This window comes from Ciconia boyciana, chromosome 1, assembly GCF_034638445.1.
Source record: "Ciconia boyciana chromosome 1, ASM3463844v1, whole genome shotgun sequence".
Taxonomy (NCBI): Eukaryota; Metazoa; Chordata; class Aves; order Ciconiiformes; family Ciconiidae; genus Ciconia; species Ciconia boyciana.
In genome coordinates this window covers 100,217,069-100,243,091 of record NC_132934.1, presented here as the reverse complement: position 1 = coordinate 100,243,091, position 26,023 = coordinate 100,217,069, and the positions used below count along the sequence as shown (strand labels likewise).

The 26,023-nt window shown below is 39.7% G+C and overlaps 1 protein-coding gene across 1 annotated transcript in view; it reads left to right on the top strand.

The window, feature by feature from the left end:
• Positions 1-17,617, top strand: part of PROS1 (protein S) — a 36,441-nt gene extending 18,824 nt beyond the window's left edge. The window contains exons 8-15 of the mRNA XM_072885124.1: positions 1,698-1,819; positions 4,346-4,464; positions 6,555-6,744; positions 7,696-7,863; positions 9,189-9,357; positions 10,964-11,112; positions 11,948-12,161; positions 15,163-17,617. Coding sequence (XP_072741225.1) covers positions 1,698-1,819; positions 4,346-4,464; positions 6,555-6,744; positions 7,696-7,863; positions 9,189-9,357; positions 10,964-11,112; positions 11,948-12,161; positions 15,163-15,308 — 1,277 coding nt within the window. The 3' untranslated portion in view covers positions 15,309-17,617. The remainder of the gene's footprint in view (positions 1-1,697; positions 1,820-4,345; positions 4,465-6,554; positions 6,745-7,695; positions 7,864-9,188; positions 9,358-10,963; positions 11,113-11,947; positions 12,162-15,162) is intronic.
• Positions 17,618-26,023: the final 8,406 nt, after the last annotated feature.

Genomic DNA, 26,023 nt, shown 5'->3' with positions numbered 1-26,023 from the left:
GTGCTGTTGACTCTCCTGAGGGTTGAGAGGCCTTGCAGAGGGATCTAGATAGATTGGATCATTAGGCAATGACTAATGGGATGAAATTTAACAAGTCAAAATGCCAGATTCTGCACCTGGGGCAGAGTAACACTGGGCACAAGTACAAACTGGGAGAGGAGTGGCTGGAGACTGGCCCTGCAGAAAAGGATCTGGGGGTGCTGGTCGACAGCAGGCTCAGTGTGAGTCAGGAGTGTGCCCTGGCAGCCAAGAAGGCAAACTGCATCCTGGGGTGCATCAAACACAGTATAACCAGCTGGTCAAGAGAGGTGATTATCCCGCTGTATTCAGCGTTGGTGTGGCCTCACCTTGAGTACTGTGTGCAGTCTTGGGCCCCAGCATTTAAGCAGGATGTTCAGGTCCTTGAATGTGTCCAGAGGAGGGCAACAAAGCTGGTGGAAGGTCTGGAAGGAATGTCCTATGAGGAGCAGCTAAGGACTTTGGGCTTGTCTAGTTTGGAGAAAAGGAGGTTGAGGGGCGACCTCATTGCTCTCTACAGCTTCCTGAGGAGGGGAAGTGGAGAGGGAGGTGCTGAGCTCTTCTCCCTGGTATCCTGTGATAGGACACATGGGAATGGTTCAAAGCTGTGCCAGGGGAGGTTTAGACTGGACATTAGGAAGCATTTCTTTACTGAGATAGTGGTCAAACACTGGAACAGGCTTCCTAGAGAGGTGGTCAATGCCCCAAGCCTGTTGGTGTTTAAGAGGCATTTGGACAATGCCCTTAGCAACATGCTTTAACCTTTGGTCAGCCCTGAACTGGTCAGGCAGTTGGACTAGATGATCATTATAGGTCCCTTCCAACTGAAATAGTCTATTCTGTGTAGATTTTTTAAATGCCTGCGTTAGTACAAAATTGTTTATTACCACTAGAAGGGCCATTTGTTTCAAAACAAGTATTGCGGTTTCTTTAATCTGAGGCCCAAAATCACCCTCATTAGTCTCTTATCCAGGAGAGATTTTGTTTGTTTCTATATTAGAAATGTAACAGTTACATTGGTGTTTTACACAGCCATTTATTTCTAAATTATTTATTGTGTACAGCCTACTAAATAGAAAATGAAGTTCCTTTACTTGGTTTAGCTTATTCACAGCTCAGATCAGATTGGTCTCCACAAGTAGATGCTGTCTGAAATTTACTTATTTATGAGATTATTGTATGTTATTTTAAAAGGCATTTTGCCCTGAGATTATTTTGGTTTTATGCTAATAAAGCACATCCTTCTCCACACACTTGCCATATATACTCTTAATACTCTAAGTTCTCATGACATCTATAGGGAAAGGAAGAGATCTGACTCAGAATGGCATTTCTGCCATAAATGGTAGTGATTTATTGAGGTCTCTCTCCCTAATTCAGCCACCTTACAGCTCAGCTTCTTACTGCTTTACAAATCAGACCAAATTTTCTCCAGCTCTGCACACAAGGCCTCTATCAGATTACTAGGTCTTATACACCCAGCAGGTAATTCTGGAGTGTAAATTTTATATAGGAGACATCCATTAGCATTAGTTTAGCTTAGCAGCAGTCACCTAGTGGATTCATGTTATGCCAGAGAACCCATCTTGTCCATTATTCCATTAATTTATTGTGTTTGTTTTCATTTTGTGCCATGAATAATCTGAATAAATCTTTCTGTATGCTTCCATTTCTCCTAGATATTGATGAATGTGCTGAAAATGTTTGTGCTCAACTCTGTATAAATTCTCCAGGAAGTTATAGCTGCTATTGTGATGGCAAGAAAGGGTTCAAGCTCTCTAAGGACATGAAGAATTGTGAGGTAAAACTGCACTATGTAAAATTCCATGCGGAAAATCACGAAGTTGGATATTTTCTTGATGACAGGATAAGTCAGATTAAGGAAAATAGGAAGCTATTTGAGAACTGACTCAAAATTTCTGAGAAAGTGCTGGGGACTCTGAGCTGTGTTTTGACTCACAAAGCAGACCTGGTAGGGATTTGGATGCCATTCAGTTCATTCATGCTCATTTACAGGAATTCTGTCAAGAGAAGCTTACCTTAACCAGTCATCTTTATTCCCTGCTGCTTCAAAAATAAGCTCCAGCTTTCTCCTATCAAACAAATTCCTGTTCAGCTTACTCAGAGCCAGAATACTGCATTTGTCCATATGTTCCCAGGTTTTCCTTAGGCTGCACAAAAGTTTTCACTCAGTCTTTCAGAATTAATCTATGTTTTGCCTGTTTGGGTTAAAAAACTGTATTGTTTTCCACAGTTCTCATGTGCCATAGCTTAAGAAAAAGCACTTAGTAATACTTGCCAGTTGAAGAGCATCTCACAGTCAAAATGGGCTGTTCCTGTTCAGTTTAAAAATTTATACTTCTTAGTAGCAGAAAATTTGGAACTCTGGAGAATCCCAGTGCAAGAATTTTCTTGTGAATGGTTCTCTGTATACTTTGAAAGGCTCAGGCAGGCTAAGACTTGTTATGTGAGGTGAGCTTAGATAACTGCCAACAAAAAACCACCTCTAACACAGTATAACAAAATTGGGCTTAAACTGTAGGAACAAGGTCTGACACAAGTTCTAGCATGTGTGTATTAGATCTTGTTTGTACTTTCTGAAATTTAATATCTGAACAACACTTGCAGTCATTATATTTAATTTTGCTTATTCATGAAATAGAAAGAGCATCTTCTAGCCTCATTACATGTTATTTTCAATACTGTTGTTCAAAAGCGATCAACTCTATCTGGAAGTTAGTTTCAGGCCTTTTAATTGGGAAAAAAAATAGTTTAATCAGCTGAAAATATATGCAGTCCAAAGACTAGTGACACTAGCAGACATAAAATGAAGTAGCCATAAAATTCAGGACGAACACCTATACATTTAATGAAACTGCTGCATTGTGAATACAGAAGTCAGAGTTTGGGAACTGCATTGTTAAGTTTTACCAAAGTACAGCATGTCTTGAGAACAGAAAATCCCTTCACACCTATTCTTGACCGTTCTCTTCTGTAGGACTACTATACTGCCATCATGTAGAAGATATTCAAGGGCTGTTTTGAGGAATAACTTTAGATCAAAGAGACTTTTAGGGTCCTACTAGTCAATGAGACAGGTGCTCTATACCACATTCTGGAAGAGTCTTCCAACCTCTCTCCACATGCAGAGCCAAGTTCCCGGTACCTAAAGGAAATCCAACTGCTTTACTTTTAAAACAAAACTGTAGATATTACTTTAATTATAACATCAGTTTCAGAAGATAAAGAAGTCAGCAATGCCTTAGAATGGACACCTGACATTTGTTTACTGAATGTTTTACTAGTTTAAACTTGCACCACACATAAAATATACATTATTCCTGGATATAAATGTCTTTGTTTAAAACTTCAGGTAGATGAATACCTGAAAGAATAAGCACCATTTCCCCCCCCCCCCCCTTGCAACTGCAGTTGGCTGACTGTGATTGCTCACATTGACTTTGGCTAGATTTTCTTTGGCTAGATTTCATTAGGATTAATCCCCGTTTTACATATTGTTGTAGGCCTTTCAGCTGCCACAAATACTTAGTACTTCTTTTACAGTTTTCCTGAGAATGTAGGCTTAAGAGCTTCATATCCCCACTAACAGTTCTCAGAAATATTAATTCAGTGCTATTCCAGCAGGAATTGTGGTGTTCATTTCACCAACATTTCTTTCCGGAGTTCAAATAGGACAAGTACATTCAAGGAACAGCCAGATAGAAACATTTTCTATTAATCTGTTACTTAATCCACTTGTAAATTGTTACTTTTTATTTCAGGTAAATGATTCTAGTAGTACTAGAGCTTGTTCAGCTATGAGTAGTTGTACATCAATATTGATAAAGAAAATAAAAGGTGATTTTTTTGTTTCTTTTATTAAATTTTCTCAAGACACAGCTCTGGCCCCATTCCCTTCTAACACTTGATCAGGTTTGGATTCCAGACAACTTTAATAATGGAGCCTGGCAGGACCCTAGTAGGTGGGTGTCACAGGTCCCTGGTGAAAGGCAAATGCCTGATGGAAGATTTGAATTCTTGATTCAAATACCAAATATTTAAATATTAGTTGCAATCCACCAGAACTCTGTTTCAACCTGAATTATTGCCCAACAGCATAAATAAATGGACATTTCAAGCAAAAGGAAAAACACACCCCTTCATTTGTACATAGCTATTCAAGTTTTAAAAAAGAAAAAAAAAACCCAGAGGTAAGCCATTGCTTTAAAAAAAAAAAAAAGAGGACAGGCTAACAGCCAACAATAGGAGTTGCTTCATGAACTATGACAATGCATTCACAGCTTTTTTTATTCTCTACCATTTTCAGTCTGTTACTGCGTGTGTCCCACTGAACCTTGAAAAGAATTATGAACTGCTTTACCTGGCAGAGCAATTTATAGGAATTCCTGTTTTGTACTTAAAGTTTAAATTGCCAAATGTCACGAGGTAAGCATTTGCTATTGATAAAAGTATGCATTGAAATTATGGACATTTGTTTCCATTAATTTTCTGAGGGTTTAGAAAGAGTGCATTGCATGCATAAATTATACCACCGTCTCCCCACTGGTTAAGATACCTTTATATGGAGAATGAATTAACTCCGGTTCCTACATATACTAGCACTTAGAGGAAGCTGGAGTCATTTGAAAGTGGACAGGCAAGAGTAATGTGTCTGGTGTCAATTTACAGCATCTCTTATTGGTTTTACCATGTCCTTGAGCCACCTCATCAGTACAGACAGCAGCTCTCACATGGCAAAACTAAAAGGTCAGCAAGTTTCTTCCAGATGCCTCAGAAGCAGGTAGGAGGCAATAGCAGCTGTGTCCCAGCCAGGAAACAGTGCACAGCTAGGGCAAGACATGCACCATTGGTATTCAGATGTGATCATATCTATGAATAACAGAGTTGGAGTCTTCCAGCCATTACAGTCCTGGTTACCAGTGCTGTTGTAGGGAGAGGTATGTGGACTAGGAGAAGGAGTTCAAAGAGATCCAGACTTGAATGGGCAAAAAAGGAAGAGGATTGAGGGCAGTAAGTTTAATAGGCAGTAGGTCCCATAGGTTTGTGGACAAGAGAGCAAAAAGATTGGTGCTTCCTCATGACAGAAGCTTACTCTTCCCCTGAAGGAAAGAGCAGGGGCTGGGGAAGGTGGTGATACAGATACAGGATGACATTTAGAATTCTCAACATAAAATTCAGATGTTATAGGGAAATAATTACTGTACAGCTTCCAGTTATATATGGGAATGGCTTTCATTTAGATGTTGCTGCTACTTCACTTCTGCTCTGGGTAGAAGCTGTGACATGCTATACACATAATGCTGAGAAACAAAACCAGGCCAATGTTTCCCCCTGCTCTCTGTGCTTCCTTTCACAGGGTGTTCCAAGGACACCGATAGAGCACAGTACCTTGTCTAGAGTGCCATCTGTATAATTTCCTTTACAGCTGTCAGAACAATTGCTAATGGTAGCAACCCCTTTATTACTCTTGGATTTCTTTGCTGCAGCAGCTGAAATTGCAGCATTCCTTGACTTACTGACAGAACAATTTGAGGGTAATAGCGGCAGCAGCTGTTGAGCAGGTGATCCCCAGAACCTCCTTACAGGAGGACATAAATTTTGAGAACTTTTTCTTCTGCTCCCATTCCAAGTTGACCAGGCATTAATGCTCTCGTGGAAGACCTTTGTAAGATGATAAATGTTTGAAGCTATCTTAATAGTCTCTGTGTAAATACAGAATGATTTTTCTGTGGGTCTGCATGAGAGACAATGACATCTAGTGGACAAAGAACAAGACAGAGTGAAAGCGATCCAAGTTCTTAATTACAGCTCCCTTACTTGTTTCTTTTGTTGCCTTCATCAAATCCTAACTTCCAAATGCTTTGTTTTGTCCTTTCATCCTTAATCTATTTTATCTAGTCCAAAAGTTCTGGGAGACAAGGCCTGTTTTTTGCTATACTTATACTCTCTGTCTTCCACTGTACAGGTACTATAATGTAAACCATAATTTTGCTACATATACACGTTCAATCAACTGCCAAGATCCAGACAACAAATCGTCAAATTAGAGAATGACATAGAAAAGGCAGCAGTAACCCAAGCAAGTTGCTAGGTTATAATTGTTGTAGGACAAAACTTGGCAACCCTGTTGTACCAAAGCACATCATAGATCATATATTTGTTCCACATTGCATCTCCACGAAATGCCATAGGAATATTACATCTATCTTCTTACTCAAGAGGGTGTGATATCCTTCACATGTAAAGCTCATAGCAGATTTGGGAACTGAACCAAGACTCTTTCAAATCCCAGCTCAGGGCATTAATCTCAAAACTTTTCACTGGATTCAGATGAGCAAGGCTTACATTAGATTCTGCTTTTGACTAATTGTGTGCAAATATCACAACTGCTTAGATACAGAGTTACCAAAAGGTTAATATCTATGAACTTTTTTACCCTATTAATGAGTTGTCCTAGGCTATACAGTATTTCATGTTTGCTGTCTTCTTATTAAGATTCCTTCTTCACAACTCAGATTTACAGCAGAATTTGATTTCCGGACATATGATGCAGAGGGAGTTATACTATATGCAGAATCCCTTGACAATACAGCATGGATCTTGCTTGCTCTTCGTGATGGGAAGATTGAAATTCAGTTCAAGAACGAATTTGGAACAAAAGTCACCAGTGGAGGCAAAGCCATTAATGATGGGCTGTGGCATATAGTAAGCTGGGTTTTCCTCTCTCCTTTCCTTCCTTTAACCCACTATGGGAATATGCTGTCTTAGTGAGTAAAGTAGGGAGAAACTAAGCAACTATTAAAAAGGCTTAAAATGATGCCCTCAAATCCCAGATTTAAAAATCAACTAAGAAATGCACAAGAATGCCTTACATCTGGGAAATCGTGGCGCCTGTTTACAATCGAGAAAGAGGTAATTACCACTAGCTGGCAACATAGGAATTGCTCTTTGTAATAATGAAAAAGGAAGCAGGAAATATTAAAGAGTGTGATTGCACGGTCAAGTGCATAGTTATTAGATACTTTGTCTAGAGAGCAAGTTTTAAATTTGCTAGACCAGAAATCCATCTTGTTCTTCAAGCTTGCGTACCTAAGATGAAAGGCCTTGCTCACTTACACCACCTATAAATCACACCAAATTATTAACATCAGTTAGGTTTTGTTTGTTTGTTTTTAAAGGGGGCGTGAGAGAAGCTAGGATTCTGCATAGACCTCCTGTTTCAGTTCAGTACAACTTCCTTGAGATTAAAAATCTACTTTGATGCCTAATAATAGTGGGAGCAAGCATTGAACCTATTTTGTCTACATCCCATCTGAAGATTCAGTCCTCTGTAGCAGGTTGCAGTGACATGGAGAACTGTATGCCGAATGTGGATTGGATATAGAGCACTTGTAGAAATCAGCTTCTTGCAAACTCTATAGCACATACAGCAAACTAATCAGCTGCATGGGTTTTCCCAGGGGCAGGATGGGGGTGGAATGGAAGATCATCCTCAAGTTTAAATATGCCGTAAATGTTTACTGCATTAAAACTATTTTACAAGTTAGATATTTAGAGAAACATTAGTAATGCTTCATACAGGTATATGTAATTAGTATTTAAAATATTCTACATGTTTGTGTGTGTATATATGTAATTCTTTGTATTTAATTCTAGATATCAGTTGAAGAACTAGAACACAGCATCAGTGTAAAAATAGCTAAAGAAGCCGTGATGAGTATTAACAGCCCAGGAACTCTTTTTAAACAATCACAGGGTTTCTTGGAAACTAAGGTGTACATTGCAGGATTACCTCGCAAAGTGGGCAACACTCTTGTTAAACAGGTAACTAAAATAATAAGAGTAATGTTGATTAATACTGTTGTGTTATTTGTTTGTTTTTGTATTGTTTACTTAGAGGAAGGAAGAGTGGCATGGAATCCATTTAGAAAAACGAAAATCAGTTTATTAAACCACCCTTTTGAAAATAAACATGCATGAAGCTTTGTAGTCTGTCTTCAGTTAGGTTTCAGTTATAAAAACACAGCACTTACGGTCTAATCTTTCAGGATTCTGTAGCCTGTTTCTTAATACAGCTTAAGATTCCCTAAATCACCACCACTTCTGCTGCAAGAGCGTTTCAGAGCGATTCATGTTTCTGGTGCTGCCTTTTGCTAGGCTCTGAATAGGTATGGAATTCACTGTGCAGGCAGCACAATGAGCTTTCATTTTTAATAGGTTTTATAATAGCCCAGGCTAGACAAGACCCATGATTCTTTCAGTCTTCCATCCTCAACAGCTCTGTCTTGTGCTGGAGATGGGTACAGTCAAGTTGTTGCAACTGTCTGCTTCTCAGTCCAGGAGCCCTCAAACTAATTTTGACTGGATATTAGGAAATATTTTGACTGGTTTAGACTGGGTATTAGGAAATTTTACTTCACTGAAAGGATTGTCCAGCATTGGAACAGGCTGCCCAGGGAAGTGGTGGAGTCGCCATCCCTGGAGGTATTTAAAAGACATTTGGATGAGGTGCTTAGGGACATGGTGTAGTGGTGGACTTGGTAGTGTTAGGTTTACGGTTGGACTTGATGATCTTAAAGGTCTTTTCCAACCTATACAATTCTGTGTTTCTGTAATTGGCAGTCTAAACAGAGAGGCAAAAAGTAACTGTACGGTAGAGGCTGCACCTTTTTTTTTTAAATCCATTTTTGCTCAAAAGTGAAGCAGAGAGAAAAAAATATGAAGTATGAAGCAATACAACAACATCCCCATGCCCAAAGTAATTCCAGAAATTTCTTTGTACTTTGGTACAAGGAGAAGATGAAACCTTGAACAAGGAACAGTGCTAGTGATCATCGTCGTTCCGCTACAGAAAAGCTGTTGTGACCTAAACAAAAGGACAGTGTGAGCTTTAAAAATTGAAGCAATCTATTTTGTACAGATCACTAGCATCAAAATGGCAAATGTTGTTAAATCAGAAATACCTTTTGAAGGCTGAGCTACTAAATGCATGCCATTTCTTTTCTCCCAGCATCAGTGCTGTAACCTATATCGTTGATAAGGCTATTAGTGGCTACCCAGAAATAAGTTGATATGAAAGTAATGACTTATTATTAACATTTTTAAAACAACTTTGAATGCAGACATCTAGTGCTGTAATTCTTCTACAGATTAACCCTCGGCTAGATGGGTGCATTCGTGCCTGGAACCTGATGAATCAGGGACATTCGGGTGTAAAAGAAGTTATTCAAGAAAAACAAAGCAAACACTGTTTAGTAGCAGTGGAGAGAGGATCCTTCTACCCTGGCACTGGAATGGCAAAGTTTCAGATAAACTATAGTAAGTATTTTTCTGTCTATTCCTATAATTTTTGCTGGACTGGTGATGGAACTGAGGAATTGTTAAAAGAAAGAAAGAAAGAAAGAAAGAGACACACACAAACTAAGCTATACACCACGGCATCCAGCAATGATTCCCATAACTTCTGTTAGAAATTTGCTTCAATGAGAATTCTGATCCCATTGCTGTCATGCATTCAATTTCTGAAGTGCTTTAGGTTAGGAAGTGTATTCTTTATTTGCAAAGGATGGGCACTGTTGAACACATTCACTTTCCAAAGATCTAATTCTGTCCCCTGTTCATCAATGGGGAAAGCTATCATATTACTGACAGAAAAAGAAGATGGAGGATGGAGAAAAGGATCGCTGATAGTTTGAGTATGCAATTCTGCTTCTAAACAAACATCTTACCTAGAGGTTTTAGGTGCATCTCTTGCTCCTTCCTGAACCCAGAACTGTCTTGCCTGACCTCCTGCCCTAATTTCAAGATTTCCGATCCAGGATCTCCTTGTGCACACCTTACAGCCCAAGATGAGACATCTCTTGAGCATTGTCCCAAATTCTGTTGTCATTATTCTCTTCCCCATCCCAAATGCTATGCTACCCTTCAGCCCTGCTCTGATCCCCAATCCTTTTCATCCCAGGCCTTGCTATTCTTTCCCAGGCCTTTTCTTTAAATTCCCTAGCCCACTTCAAAAGATTTCTCCAGCTTTTTATATTCTATTCTTCCAACCAACTTATGTCAGAGTTTCCTGTGCCACTCAAATGTCCTTAACTTTCCTCCCATTCATTCACTAACACCATGCTGCCATGACTCCTCCTGACCTTTGTGTTTGGGGCTGCTGCTATGACTTCACCCCCTCTCCTTTCTGTTCTCACCACCCTCCCCAAATCCAAGAGGCTGCCCACACCTACTGCTGTCCTTCTATGAGCTGTTGTAGCCCACTGTCTCCCTGCCCATTTGGCTTTGTGTAGGAATATAACCTCACCTCATATTTTAGGATTTCTGCTTCCTCAAGAAACTACTAGAAATCAAGAAACTACTAGATTCAGCTGGGGAGGGGGCAAGGGGGTGGGGAAGACACACTGGAAGAAAAGATACAAAAGATGAAAAAAACCTCTTTAAATAGTAATTTTTATATTAGCTTCACTATGAATGCATCATATGAAATTATATTTGCACCATCTACATATTTACTTTACACACCTGCATATTCTCATTTTAATAGTGGAACTGCTTTGGAATGTAAAAGTGTATGAGAACTGCCAATCTGCTACTTGGTGGCAGCAACTTATGAGTAAATCAGTTTTTTGGGTTTAATTTTGAACTGACCTCTAATGAATGTGGCACTTATTCCACATTAGAATGGAGACGGTAGCAAAAAAAAAAATCCAATAAGCACAGAAGATTAGGGAAGATGCAGGATTATATATTTTCTCTTTTTTTAGCCTTATATTTACTTCTAAAAGTTCCAAAGTTCACATTTTTTCTGGAGTTTAGTACTAATTTTTCCACAGTGGGAGCAGATTAAATACTAATTTTTAACACTATATTAATTTTTCGTTAATGGATGGTTTATTAATTTCAATTATTCTTTTTAAAACAGATAATCTTGACAGTGCTGAAGATTGGCTAATAAATGTGACTATGACTATTCGCCCATCCACAGACACTGGTGTTATGTTTGCCTTGGTTTCTAATGAAACAGTGCCTCTTGCTTTGTCCATAGTGGACTCTAACTCTTCTGACTCACAGGTGATCTTACAATTATCATAGCAGCTGATATGCATATAAGTCACACCTCTTGTATTTGTCTCGCTTAACTTACTACTCCATTTGTGAAAAAAAAATCAAACTAAAAGCAGCTACTCACACTTACTTGCAGTGGAGCTGGTAAGCTGAATGAATATTTTGAAAAACACTTAGATCATATAGTGATGTGCAGAAACTATATTACTATTAACGATTGCTACAGCAGTGACTAAGCACTAAGCGCTTATGTCAGGTACTATCCATTACATCATGTCTTCTTTAACCTTTCCTTCCAAATGCAGAAAGCAGAAAGAGGAATATGACAGAAGTAGAATGATGATATTATAGTAATGACATCATGTTAATTTCAATTCATAACCAGATCTTTTTGTCCTTAAGTTTCTGTTTACATCTGTTTACATCAGGCATCCCAAGACAAAGCATGATTATACACCATGGTTAATCCATGCTTTTGCCCGAAATAAGAACCTATAGTGAACACTTGGTTACCTTTGAAGCTGTATCAGTACTCCTTTTTCCTTTAAGAGAAACAGGACTTCATCTCAGAACCATAGCTCTTTTTTTTTTTTTTTTTTTTTTTTACAGTCAACATTCTCACTTACAAATTTAAGAATATAAATGAATGACATTCATCTCCAAAGGTGATGATTATACATCAACTTTGGTAACTTTTCCGACTTAAGGTATCAGTTTTTAAAATGTGGCTCTAACATTTCCTTTTCTTCTACTTCCAAATATAAGATGCATCAGAACTAAGTAAAATTGTGTGTTAAAGTTACATGTGACATCTTTTGTGACCTACCATTCTTCCATTTAGAAAATAATTGTGACCATTGGAAACATCACTGTTGCACATCTGGAATCAAAGAAGTTATGTACACCCAGAAAAGTGCTGGTTGGACTTGTAGTAACCAAACAGCAACTTGAACTCTCTGTTGATTCACACACAGACAGAAGCAATTCAGAGAAACTGTCTATCCTGCATCAAGCAATGATGGCAAGTGTTGTTACCTACTTGGGCGGCCTGCCAGGTGAATTATATTTCTTTTCATTAATTTGATTATTTGTACAAGCCTGATTATATTCAGCCTTACCCAAGCTAGAAAAAGCCTACAACTGTAAAAAAGTGAAACAGGTTTCCCCCCCACACCCCCAAGTGCTTCTTGTTTCATCCAGTCTATTCAGCTTTTAAGGGAGCCTGCTTTTCACCTGCAGCATTATTAGGCTCATTAAAAGGCATGAGTCTCTCTCTAGAAGTTTGAATTTGGAAAAATGTCTTGAGGTTTGAGCTGGGGAGGAGTGAGAATTGCGTATTTCTGAAATGCCACCAGCTGGCACAATTTAGGAACTGCATCAAGCATGTAAAAAAACCAGGCATTTGTAAGTAAATTAAGTGTCAGAAGTGCAGAAGGAGAAATCAGGAATATGGTTTCAACAATTAACTCTGGGCAGTAGATGACTGGCAATCTTTAGGAGACAGAAAATGTGTTGAAACAGCAAATATTTTGTTTAAAGGAGGCTGCAAGCGTATCCCCAGTCTTAAGACACATACAAGCATTATTTTTTACAGGAAGTGTACACATGCTTGTCTATAAAATAATTTGACTTCAGGGTGAATCATGAAGAAAAACAGCATTGCCACAGATGAGAAATTTTCAAAGCCTAAGATCCTCAAACTTGAAAAGTGGTAGAGGAAAGACACCATGTTTACAACGTTACTACTGGCAAAGCTTTTCTGTGTCCTCTATTAAAGTTATTTTAGGGAGAATAAGTCACAAGTACTAAGGAAATTCTAAGAGTTTGACCAACGCAGTCTTGAGTTAACATCCATTTTACATGTAGGCTGCAGTGTCATAGCGCTGCCCCAGATATAGCTGGTCTTTATCTGCAGTGTGTTTCTTCTGCAGGAGACAAGGATGCACAGGAGTAGAAGGAGGGGAGGAACTGTGTATCCCTTGGAGATGATCTCTTTAGGCATTTCTTCCAAGGTAGTGTACACAGGGGAAGTTGGAATTATGGTTCCACCTTCTAGACTTGCTTGTCAGAATAGAAGCAAGGTGTTTAGGGCAGCACTGCAGGTACCACAGCCTCTGTCTGAAGCGCTGGTTGCCTCAGTATCCAGGCCCATATGTTGGAACTTACTTGTTCTCTACAAGTCTTCATACACTGGTAATGAAGCATGTAACAAGATTTAGGCACCAAATATGAAAATCTCTCCTCTAATTTTGTTTTTGAATGGATATGCAATATCTTGGAAACCAGATAACCAGGTGAGTTCAATTCAAATTGAATGTGTAGAATGAGAAGAATGCACTAATGGTGCAGTACCGTCACATACTGCAACAGGTAAGCATCAATGTTTTTGTAATACCTGCTCACTTTTAAAAGAGAGATGAAGTCAGTATTTATTTAGTAGAGGTGAGTCAGTAGGTTAATTGAGCCATAGTAACTTAACTAAGATTCCGGTCATTTTTTAGACCTTTTCATCTTTGTGATTTTTAAATTATTCTTTCTAGTACATTACCAGCCACAGAGTAATTGGCATCTTAAGAGCTAAGACCTTGGCTTCAGTCATGCATCCCAAATAGATAAGAAGCAAGTATTAGTTACTTCCTGCTCCTTAAAAGTAAGTGTAATCTCTCAGTTTTAAAAGGCATCTTCAACATGCAAATTAACAAAAAAAGACTCTGTATGCGTAAACAGCTTCTACTTAGAGGTCTCAAAGAAGCAACAAAAAACCTCACGTTATCCAAAAGAGCCTCTTCTGCCACAGCCTTTGTTACCAAAGAGAAAAAGTAATGTAGGAAAACTACTTTAGGTCCCCGTGTGCAGCCAGTTTGGCTTACACAGATTCATTTACTCACTCTAACTCACCCCAGAAAAGTATCTGGGATTACTGAGCAGTAGAATCTTACCTAAAAAGTTAGGTAAGGATCCCCACACTAAGCTACACTGCACAGAACTGTATGGTTAAAAGGTGCCTAACAAAAATGTCTTTCATGAACACCAGAAGTCCCCATTTTTGATACACATTTCTTCAAACTAGTAACAGCGTTGGGAGTATGCCTCTTTGTTAATTAATTCAGCACAACCAGTGCAGGCTAAATGAGACTTGCACAGTTTTATGACAGCAGCGTCGTCATCACTGGAGTAAAGAGAGCAGAAGGGCACGATTCTACAGGACTGTGTGCAGTACGTCAGCTTACAGCAAAATAAAAATCACAAGGAAGCAAGATTTCTTGTTCCCCAGACAATCAAGGCTACCTTCTAGGAGGGATAGGATGATTAACATCTGGAAAAAAAAGATGGCGCTCTTGAGATCAGCTTCTAGGCATCCTCTTTCTAGTTGCTGAAGGCATTTGGATCAGCTTATGTCTACCTTATAAGAATCCAGTTGTACCCTAAGACCTCAGAGCAATGCCTGCTTTATTTTGTGCTTAACATATTGTTTCCTGGAAGCGTATGCATGATCTGATGTTGCCATAACCCAAACAATACCTTAATGAGCAACAGATAAAGTGAGTCTTTTACAGAGAATTCACTTCGAAGAAGCAGTAAGGAAGCAGTAAAATGAGTGGAGTTCCCAGGGGTCCCCCCTCTGAGAACTTGCAGATTTGAATCCAGAGTAGCTTTCTGGCAAAAGCAAGATGGTTCCTTCTGTGACCTCTAAACCCATAAACATCTGTTTGTAGGTCAGGACAAGAACAGTGGACTCCAGGAAACAAGCGATTGGTTCACTGTTGTTAATACAGAAAATGCTACTATGAAAAACATTCATGTAGTTAGGTTTCTGGATGGGAATAGACTTCTAACGCATATTTCAAACTTTACTGACCTTTCTCAGCTTTGCTGACTTTATCTCAATCTTAAAGAAAAGGGAGAAGAACTTAAGTGTTTCCTGCCAAATTGCTCTTTTCTCCGGTGGCTGGCTAATGGACGGGGAATGGAGTATTCCCCATGTTTTTGCTAATCTGAAAAATACATAAGAATTTGCATGTCTTGGCCTAATAAATTGAATGTGTTTCTGTGCAGATGTTCCTCTGGGTGCTACGTTAGTAACCGCTTTTTATAATGGCTGCATGGAGGTGAAGGTCAACAACAGACAGCTGGATCTGGATGAAGCCATTTCTAAACACAATGACATTAGATCTCACTCGTGCCCACTGATTATGCAGTAACCGTTCAATTCTTAATTTAACTTTTTTCTTTCAGTTATAATTTGTGTAATTAGTCTCATGCCATAATGAAGCCTGTATTATTTTATTCAAGATGTGCCAGGAAAATAATCAACAGCCTGTTTTTCCTCCCTTTTATATAGAATGGAGGAAAAAATCGCCTCTCTTTCCAGCTGTAAAGAGACAATCAAAATCAAAATTCTGTAAAAAGTTATTTTATTCATATCAGTGATGAATCTTAAAGCTAGATTTATCTTCCATGTTCATAGTATGCCCTTGATATATTTAGTTTGGAGAGAAAGTTCAGGAAGTTCTGTTTAGAACCAATTGTACTTCTTATTTTTCATATATCAGCACAAAGTTACACATTGCAAATTTTGGTAATGTATTTGAATCGAAACAAACCCAGTCTCATTAAACTTTTCCAAGCATAACATACAAAGAGAAATTTCTACAGGTTTTGTAATATGTGCTTTTGGTAAAGGAAAAATACCCCAGAATCCGGAGCCCAAGCTCTCTGAGAATATGTTTACAAGTTGTATCAATATTGGTAAAGCAACTTCAAAACTTAAATGTTTTTGTAAGTAGCTCAATTTTTTTAAATAGCTCTTGTTATACTGTGCCAGCTTTAATTCTACTATCTGAGGAACCCAGCTTTAGACTTTTAACAGAGTTCTGGATTAGGTCAGGTAATTTACTTTCAAAGTTGGTTAAAATACACCCCAGGCAATTTTGGAAAACAGAGGAGATGGCTTGAAAGAAGGAGCTCTGGTCTTCATCACAGGATATCAAACTGGAATTTGCTAAGTAAAGCTGAGAAATTGCAGCAAACATTTCTTCCATTCGTGACACATCTAGCACTCCTCAATATGGTCCATGGCAACTCCTCTACTGGTCCATCATATTCCCTTTATTTAGGTCAACCTTGTATTCACAGAGCCCCAGAAGAGATTTATTTTTAAGCCTGTTGCAGTTGTGTTTCTGACATACTTGAAAGCCTAAATTTTGCTAGTAACATCAGAATGTAAAGCCATATTCTGCTCAGCCAACTTTAATGGAACAGGTAATTAGAAAAGTATTGTTTTCCTCAGTTGTGCTCATTTCAAGCATTTCTAATATTTCTTTAGCATCCTTTGAATGTTCTTTCCACTTCCAACCTCATTTTCACACAACCAGAAGCCTCCCTGTGCAGCTCACCTAGTGGTTTTGTTAACCCCAAACCAAATAAATAGCAAGAGAATTGCTGTAAGCGATGAATATATACGCTCATCCATCAGCCAGAGAGACATTTATCTGCCAGGATTCTCGACCTGAGATTTGCTTTCTTCACTTGAGACATTGAAGTGGAAACGTATGTACAGAAGGATGGATTGTGACAATATTCATTTTGAGAATTGCTTTTCTCCAGAGATATTCCCAGTGACATTAGTGAGGTTTCTTTCATTGTTGAGTACTAACATTAGTACATCAGTATTGCAGAATCTGAACCCATCTTTCAACATTATTGCTTTGTCTGAGGTTATTGTTAACTTCACTTCCCACTTCTGTAATGCAATACAGGATTTGCTCTGACTTTCACACCAGCCAGCCTCAGTACAGTCTCCAAATCTGTCCAGCACTGGTTCATACGTAACTGCTTATCAGCAGGAGTACCATATGGCTGACACCCAGGGGCTAACTGCCAGTAAACTACTAGTTTACTTTTCTATGATGCCATGTAAAAAAAGCTTTGATTTCTCCAGACTCCATGGAGGGGAAATAACTGCAGGAAAGCATCCCTCCCTGCTCTCCTCCCATCCCAACACACACATTCTTCATTTGGGCCTAAGCTGAAGAATAACTTGACTGAAATAAGCAGGTTTTGCATGCAAGGCGGAGCTTAATTGGGACTTTTGACAACAGATACACATGATTACTTCATTTATGATATCTCAGCAGTACCCACTGAATTCTGGAAAGCCCTTGGGTCAGCCTCTTTGCCTTGTGCAACAAACACAGAAACGATGAGATGACGAACACAAAGTAAAGTGTCAGCAATACTCTAAATGCTTATGTCGGCCTGTGCAAACAGGAGAAGAAAAGGTTTGGTTTTTAGGTTTTGTTTGTTTAAGTGTAATAAATGGTACAGAGGTGAAATTAAAGACGACAAAAATCACTTAATTTTCCCACACAGACACCATTTATTTTTGTTTTCATGGAAGAATGTTTTAGAGTATTGTAGTTATAATTAAACCTCTGCACTTTTTTTTTAATGTAAAAGTGCCTCCCTATTGTAAGAATTAAATAAAGCAGCATTTGCAAGTTTCTTTTCATTTTAAGTTGTATTTGCATATCTTCATGTCACTGTACAAGACTTGTTCTAGTGGTCAAATGGCTTACTTAGGAGATTGTGATAATCTTCAGCATCAAAGAAAAGAATTGGCTCAAATAATATGCTATCCAAATAGGCATCCATATTTTCTAGATAAATTTTTAAGTTTATTAATAGTTTAATATTGCCTGAGGAAATTAAGCTTTGCTTAAAACTACATGTGGAAGAAAGGAGATCAGTGAAAGTTATTGATTCCTATGTTTTTTCCTTCATCAGATGTATTTAATTGTATTTTTAGGCATAATCATTTCAGCAAGGGACATTCAGTGTTCATACAGAACAGCTGGACCTGCTCTGTGCTTTTTCAGCTCCTGTGCACCAAGTGTTACAAATCAGTATGTCCTAATTTCCTTGAAAATGAAATCTTTTCATGGAATTGGTTCTCATTTATACTACAGCAGCTTCCTGCTTATATGCCTGATCTAAGCTTACTTTACATGCTTTAATGCCTGTGTGTCTCCTGGTAGAGATAACTGGCTAGATTGTGTGCAAACACCTTCACTATTGATAGTTAAGATTAGCTCTAGAGCTGTCAAAGAGAGGTCAAACTCATTTTCAGTCATTCTAGTGAATGACTTAAATTCACTTCTTATCACTGAACAACACACTGATGTTGGTCCTTCGATGTCATTAGTCATATGTACATGCTTAATATTTTGCTGCCTCAGCAACCTTGTTATATCAAAATAATCACCCTGATTTGGGAGCAATTTCATGTTGCATCTGCCAAAAAGAACAGTTATGTACCAAAAAAATTAGGTACAAGGAAAACCATAGGAGCTAATACCAAAGGGGTAAGGCAGGCATCACTTTCTGAACAAAAAAAGAACCGAGAGACTCAGACTCTGGTTTTGTCCCACATTCTTTTCCTGACCACAGTGCTGCAGCAGCAGTTCAGAGCTAAATGACCTTGGTTCCTGTCATTTTAGATAGCTTATTACCTGACATGTTGGTGCAAAAGTGCCAACAAGATGGAAATACTGTAGTGCTATCGTTGGAAATCTAAAGGAGCGTCTACAGAAACCTCCATCCAAACAACCTATGACAACTTCATAGTAACAGGGTTTACCGATCAAGTTTTTAAAAAATCCTTCCTATCCACAAAATGACTGTACCCCCGTTGTTACACTGGTCATATCCTTTTGCTCTAAGGATAGTTAGATTTCAACAGGAACATGTGAATAAGCAGCTAAATCATAAGCTGGTTCCAAGTAAGGGAGCTAGCATGTAGCTTACAGCCACTTGTATTGAATCGATCAAATGGTCACAAATCACACAGCTGTATGTAAGTCAGGACTTAATTATGTTGCTTTTTTAAAAAAAAAAAGTTTGGGGGTGTTTTTTGGGGTTTTGTTTGTTTGTTTGAGGAATTCGTAGCATCTCAGCAAACTAGGAAAGTGGAAAAAACACAAGTAACAAAAAACCAGTATCACGCAACATAGGTTTGCAGAGCCACAGATTTCCCCCCACCGTGTCATTCAGGATGAGGATCATGGGAAATGCAACAGCACATAAAGCAAAAAACACACACCACACCCCGCCCCCCCCAGCAGTTAGGCGCATTTTGGGAAAGTCAGATATGTGCAAAAATACTTTAAAAAGTACTGTTGGCATAATTAACATTTTCATACACAAACATTAACATCAAAGCATCCTATGCAGCAATCTGTGCCAGAGGATTTTCAAAGTAGCATGGTGCCTTGTTTCTGTCTCTTGATTTTGGAAGCACCAAAAGCATCTTGGTGCGCTGGCTTCTATCCAGTCTAGCTGAACACTTGGGGGAAGGACACAAACACACACACAAAAAACCCATCAGAAACAACACTAACCAAAAAAAAAACCCAAACTACAAAACAACATACATGCCAAAAACCACAAGCCAATTTGATCCAATAGATGTTTTCACCTCCTTTCCTCTCTCTTCCACTCTACGCTTCTCCAAACACATAAACACCTCTTTCAAAAACATGCAGCTCACTTTTTAACCTCACTTGGCAATTTTACATCATCCAGCATGCCAACAGTTTGCACAGAAGTTAGGGCTGTGTCCCTGCCTCTCCAAGGCCAGCTTTACAAATGCATGTATTTGAACAGGCATGCTTGCATGTAAACTGGAGCTTAAACAAGAACTTCAGGTTGCCCTTGAGCATCCGTGATTAGAAGAGTAACCGGAGACACTGGAAGTACAAGACTCTAGTTTGCGATGCCAGCCCCGCTATAGATTGAGTCTCTTGCTCACCTTTCCTCATAAGCAAAATAGGTCCTTAAAGCACTTCTGAAAATCTTGCTTTACTTTTGCAAGCCTTAACAGTTCCAAAGAAGCGCTTTGGTTCTTAGTGCTCATTAAGAAGCTGTGCTTCCCTTCTCTCCCACACCCCAGTTAAGAAGTAAATAAACCCCAACACAACGATACACTACCCTGCAGTTACAAAAAGCCATGTAGTTAGCTTTTCTAGAGGCAGGGCCAGAATCAGCTTCAGATTCTGATCGGGTCAAACTTTCTGTGCTGAAGGCCTGCCACAGCACTAGTGGGGGAAGCACGTGCTAACAGCAATGCTGACACCCAGCATAAGTAAACTGAAGAGGTGGTGAGGGCCACAGGACTGGAGAGCAATACTTCTAGAACTTACTAGTGGTTTTATTTATGTTATCATAAATAAAATATTAATTGAAGGTAAGGCCTTAATTAGTAGGACATAAGAAGACCACTGTAAGACACATGCTAAGTGATACATGAATTGTTGCAAGCTTTGGGTAGCACAGAAGTTAGAGAATAAAAATGGTTTTGCTTAAAACAAACTTGAAGAAAGAACAGTTCATGTATAAAACAGCCAATATTTCCAATCACCATTCAGCAGTAGCTTACCTTTCACAGGAAAGGTTTTTCCCTTCTTCAGGTTCTGGTATGATTCCCATCAACCAAGACTCTTGTCTAACAAAAACAAAAAACCACCACAACAAAAAGCTGTCATTAGAGCAAGCCTTACTCTTTTCTAGCCTATCACAGAGTGCTTGATCATTCCCACCAGCTGGTCACAGACTCCTGCTAATGCAGACCATTGAAAAGCAATCTTCTCTTTTAAATCTGGGCAGAAGCCAGCCCTTTGCTTAAAGGGTTTCTTCTGGAACAGAAGGTTGTGTAGATTTAATAAACCTGTTTGCCTGGAACAGGCCAACCCTATCAACTTGTAATTCATGACTTTATATTACCACACTGGGCAATAGCAGCATTAAGCAAGCTGCACAGATGAACTGAAATTTGTGTCTCGGTGAAGGTTTATACATGCTTTCACAATCTGTCAGAGGATTCATAAGTAGTTCATTGGCAGCTTCACAAAATCCTCATAGTGAAGTCATTACTCTGCATTTGCTGTTTTCCACAGATGTGAACCAGGATGACATCAGGATCTGCCCCAAACTGTCCTTCCATCCGCTGGGGTGGGCCAAAAATCCCAGTCCTTGGGGTGCTCCACCCCGTACGGGAAATGAGATTAGTTCGGGTCAAACAGTCAACAGAGGGACTGGTGTCCTGTCTTCACAAGTGAAGGCTGCTTTTGTAGGCATTTAGCTTTTCAGATACAGATAAATAAACAATATTTCGAAGCATCTCCATATAAAAAAAGATTTGTCTCTTTAAATACACAACAGATAAGAACAAACATTTTAAGCAAGATGAGCATAGTTACTGTAGGTCTTTTTAAAGCAAGATGAGCCTTGCATTATTATTTTCTGAACTTTATTTACATGGGGAAGACTTTAAAGAAATAACCTGACAAAAATTAGAAATACAGGCTGAATTTTTTTCAAACAAGCAGACAGAATGTAATCACAATAATTTGGGGCAAGGTGGGTTGGTAAGTTCTTTACATGTCACCAAAAAGCCCAGTCATTGACTTAAATGATGTGAATCTTCATATTTTGTTCCTGCAGAAAATAAAATGGTTTTTACTGCTGTTGTAAAGTACGTAACTTAAATAGTTACTCTCTCACCTGTTTGCACTCTGTAGCAACTTTTCTTCTGAACTGGCTTTGGACTTTTATCAAAAGGTGAAGATACCAGGAGTCCCAGGTTCCCCACCACTAAGTATATCAGCAGTTGATGCATTCAGCAGTTCCTTGCTCTGTTTTGGGTGTCAGTGACATCATTAGCTGAAGCTGGTGAAGCAGAGCTATGACCTATGATCTCAAGGGCTGAAAATGTAGTCTAGCTCATCTATAAGAAAGTAAGAAAAAACTTTGCCAATATTTCAAGCGTCTGGCTACTACCAGAAGCCTGAAGAAATTGTTGCTAACCAAGGATGAAATCGATTTAATCAGTCTTACCTTACACCCTGTTGTAGGTCTTGATATAATCCCCCTCTACCCCCCCAAAAAACCCCCAAGCAGTGAAACTTTAAAAGTGGACATTAGTTCCTCAGGAATATGCACGACAAATGTTAAACCAGCCCCCAAAGAACTTTGTGCCTTTGCCCAGAACCAATTGGTTTTTCGTCATTATGTGCACTGATTTTTCTGCTGCTAATGTTGGGTTTAACTCCTAAATTGCAGAGTGTTTGTGTAGGCAGGTGGCAAAACAATACATGAAGGAATGATCTCCAAGGGTGCGAAGGGACATTAGGCATCTACCCACTGTTGAAAGTCAACCACCCCACTACCCTTCATGCCTCTGAAAAGCTGTCTTGTTACACAGCCAGAAGAACCTTATCTACAGACAGTATCTCAAAGCCAAAACTTAAATTGTGTGCTATTCTTTACCAGAACAAAGATCTACCTGGGTACGAATACAGAGGTTTATGTTTGCAGTCAGGGGAGAAATGCAATAGGTCCAAAGATTCTCTGACTTCAAACAAAAATAAAACATGCTTGTGACAGTACTGCATTGGGAGACCAATCTTAACCTCTCCCTGCTAAGGGATGTATACAGAGAGTGAGAAAGCAACTTTCCAGACAATCCAGAAATCTGATGACTTCCCATACCTGTTGTACATTGTACTATATATGAATGCATAGCATAACACATTTTAAGTATTAAGTGTTGAACATAAGCCATGTAGGCAATGCCAAGTTTAAAATCCTGCTAGAAACTTTCTATCCAGACTTTCAGTTCCTAGTGACAAAGAAAGTTGCAGTGACACTAAAGTCTTTTGCAAATTGCAGCTAGGTTTATACGCCACTGCCTCAGTGAGAGTGTTGGGGACTCCAGTGTGCTAGCAAAATTCATCTCCACGTCTGTTCTACCAGAGTTCAAAAGTCCAGTCACTTAACATGGCTATGTCTGAGCCCTGGAGGAGAGCTAGCTGGCTGTTGCTCAGTCCTGCTAGCAGGAGATGCTGGCTGGCTGTGCGAGGCAAGTGGAGGAGAGAGAGCAGATGGTATGTGTCTGGTTCTTTGGAGTTTATGTTCAACTGCTGTTATGAAGGCCTGCCGTCTAGAGGTATCCTTGGATGCTCAACTGTTGCGTGCTGTGGAGCGCAGAGGACGTGTAGCCTATAGGTGATAGATCTACACTCCAGGAAGCAATGACATGTTATAATAACCTGTCTTTAAACAACCTGTATTTGACACCGGCATGGAGCATGGTGCAAGCCCATTTTGCTGCTTCATAAGGGGGAGAGAAGGCCCAGGTAGCACTGCAGCTGTTCCGGCTACCTGTCCGTCAACTCCACAGACACTGCAATGTTTATGAGTTGATTTGCAAATATACTTACAGCAATTCTCCATCTTCATATTAGCTACAGGGATCAGTCTTCTCAAAGACTTTGGCTTTCTGCTGCTGGTCCCAAGGTTGACTTTTCACTAGAGTACAATGCCAGTTTTGTTACCTTGCCTTATAGGGCAAAAGCCAATCCTGCCCCCCGACCCTTTTATTTTGCCTTTACAGCAAGAAGATGTTTGTCCAAACACTGTCCCAGAGGCAAATTCTTCATTCTATGTTAGTCCCCTCCTTCCGTATGTCAGGTTTCCCATCCATCATCCACACCAGTGAAAGCAGATCTGTGGATGTGCCGCTACTCACTGAATGTTCACACAGAAGTTCTTCTGAGTAGAAATGAAGCATTTTGAGATCCCAGTGAATGTACATGTCTGACCTGCTTAGCTTAGCAGTAAAATAATGGCTATGATAGCTGCCAGCACAGCAGCTTCACTTGCAGTGTAGTAGGCATGCTGGGTTCTTCCAGGCTGAGGCACCATCCACACTGCGGAGCCCTCCACTGGTATTTCACAGAATCACAGAATCGTATAGGTTGGAAAAAACCTTTAAGATCATCGAGTCCAACCGTAAACCTAACGCTACCAAGACCACCACTACACCATGTCCATAAGCACCTCATCCAAACGTCTTTTAAATACTTCCAGGGATGGTGACTCAACCACTCCCCTGGGCAGCCTGTTCCAATGCTTGATAACCCTTTCCGTTAAGTAAAATTTCCTAATATCCAGTCTAAACCTCCCCTGGCGCAACTTGAGGCCATTTCCTCTCGTCCTATCAAATGATCATTTAGTTATCATTCCCTTGCTGTTTCATAAACCAGAAAAGAATCTAGCTCACTTTCTTATGACTGGGTTGGTCATATAGAATTCTACCTCTTTGCATTTGTAAAACCTCCTCACTTCTAGCCCTTTCATTCAGTTTTTGTCAGCTCCAAGCTCTTCAAGTGTCCTCATGCTTCTGGATGAGGAAATGCCTACCTGAGCCTCCTTTTCTGATTTGCGTCACACTTATTTCTCTGCCTCCGTTGTTGATCACAAAGTGGGATTCAAAGCATCTGGTGCCATCCAACAACATTTTAGTCTTAATACTTAGGTTATATAGCTCTGCAAGCTGTACTTGCACTTATGGGAGAACACGATCCCCTGCTGTTCCCCTGGACCAGTCTGTGGTCTATCAGAAGGGGATGTCCTGCTTTAGGGTTGCTGTGAGATGTCGTATCCCTCTGTGATGTAATTTTGAAGGGAGAGGTGTTAGCTATTATGGGGAACCTGAATTTTGAGCACTCTGAGGGTAGTGACAGTGCAGCAAGGCTCCTGTCTAGCCCTCTGAGGTGGCATAACCAGCTGTTGTTGAATTCAAGTCTGACTCTGTACCTGGACTCACCTTAATAGCTGCACTTCCATCTAGCCTGTGTGCAGGGAGTTGATGGTGCTATGACTTCATGGACACCAGGGTCTGCTTTCAGGCTCTCTGACTCTGGTTTTGGGAACTTCTGTTTCTTTGCTGAGGGGTTGAGCCCTTGTTTTAGAAAACACAGGTCTTGTCGTGACCCTCTCAATACTCTACTACCCTGGCAAAAGGGACCCTAATGTCAACACCGATGTTAGACAGGGTCCTGCATAGCACTGCAGGGGAGAAGTGTTTTCCTGCTGCTGACCTTTTGGAGCCTGACTCTTTATGTACTGTTGGTTTAAGTGCTGGTCTTCAACAAATACCTGGAGAAAGCCAGGGGTTTGGATCCATTACTGGAAACAGTCTGTAGATGGTCATGCAAATTGTTTTGTTGCTACACTTATTAAATATTTAATTATCTGCTTTGGAACATTATCACTGGACCTGCCCTCTGCTTCTCCTACCTGCTGAGGGCAGAGGAAGAGAATAAAACAAAATACTCTGATCCTTCCAGGAAATACACATCTGAAGTTGATGGTCTTACAGGGATGCTGACCAGCTGTTTGTTTATTATTTCTCGGGAAATCTTTGTCTTGTTTCCAATAAAACACTTTCTGTCATAGGTTCACTAGGTTCCGCTAAGTCTGAGGCACTGTTTTTCATTTGTATTCTCTGTTTCCTGGCCAAACATTGCATTACAGCCAGAGAAAGCTTGCAAGAATGTAGCAGCATATTGGGGTGGAAAATAAACATTCTAGGGATATTGCAAGTATTTCCAAAGCAAGCAATACACCCTCAGCAGGGTCAGAATTAAAGTTCATCTGAAAAGGAACACAAATACATGACGGTTTGAGACAGCAGAAATAAGATTTCTTATACAAAGCACTCCGCGTTGTGAGGCAGGGGAGCTTCTGCTTACAACATGACAAGAGGTGATGGCCCATATTAAGATATATCTGCCATGTAGCACTTCCGTCTGCTTATATCAGCTGCGGCGACGTGTCCACTCAGCCACTCTGCCTTTGCCTCATTGGTCAAATATGTTTAATTAAGACATTAAACCCAATGAGAAATGGATGTTTCTCACATGGCTAACTACTGATGTGCTGTGAATGGAGTGTGTATGTGTGGAGAATCAGATATTTTAAGGACCAAACATTCCCCCCCCCCCCCCCCGAAAATTTCTGCCTTAGCTGACAAAAATCCTTTCACATCAAACTGCATTATTTTGGATGACCTATT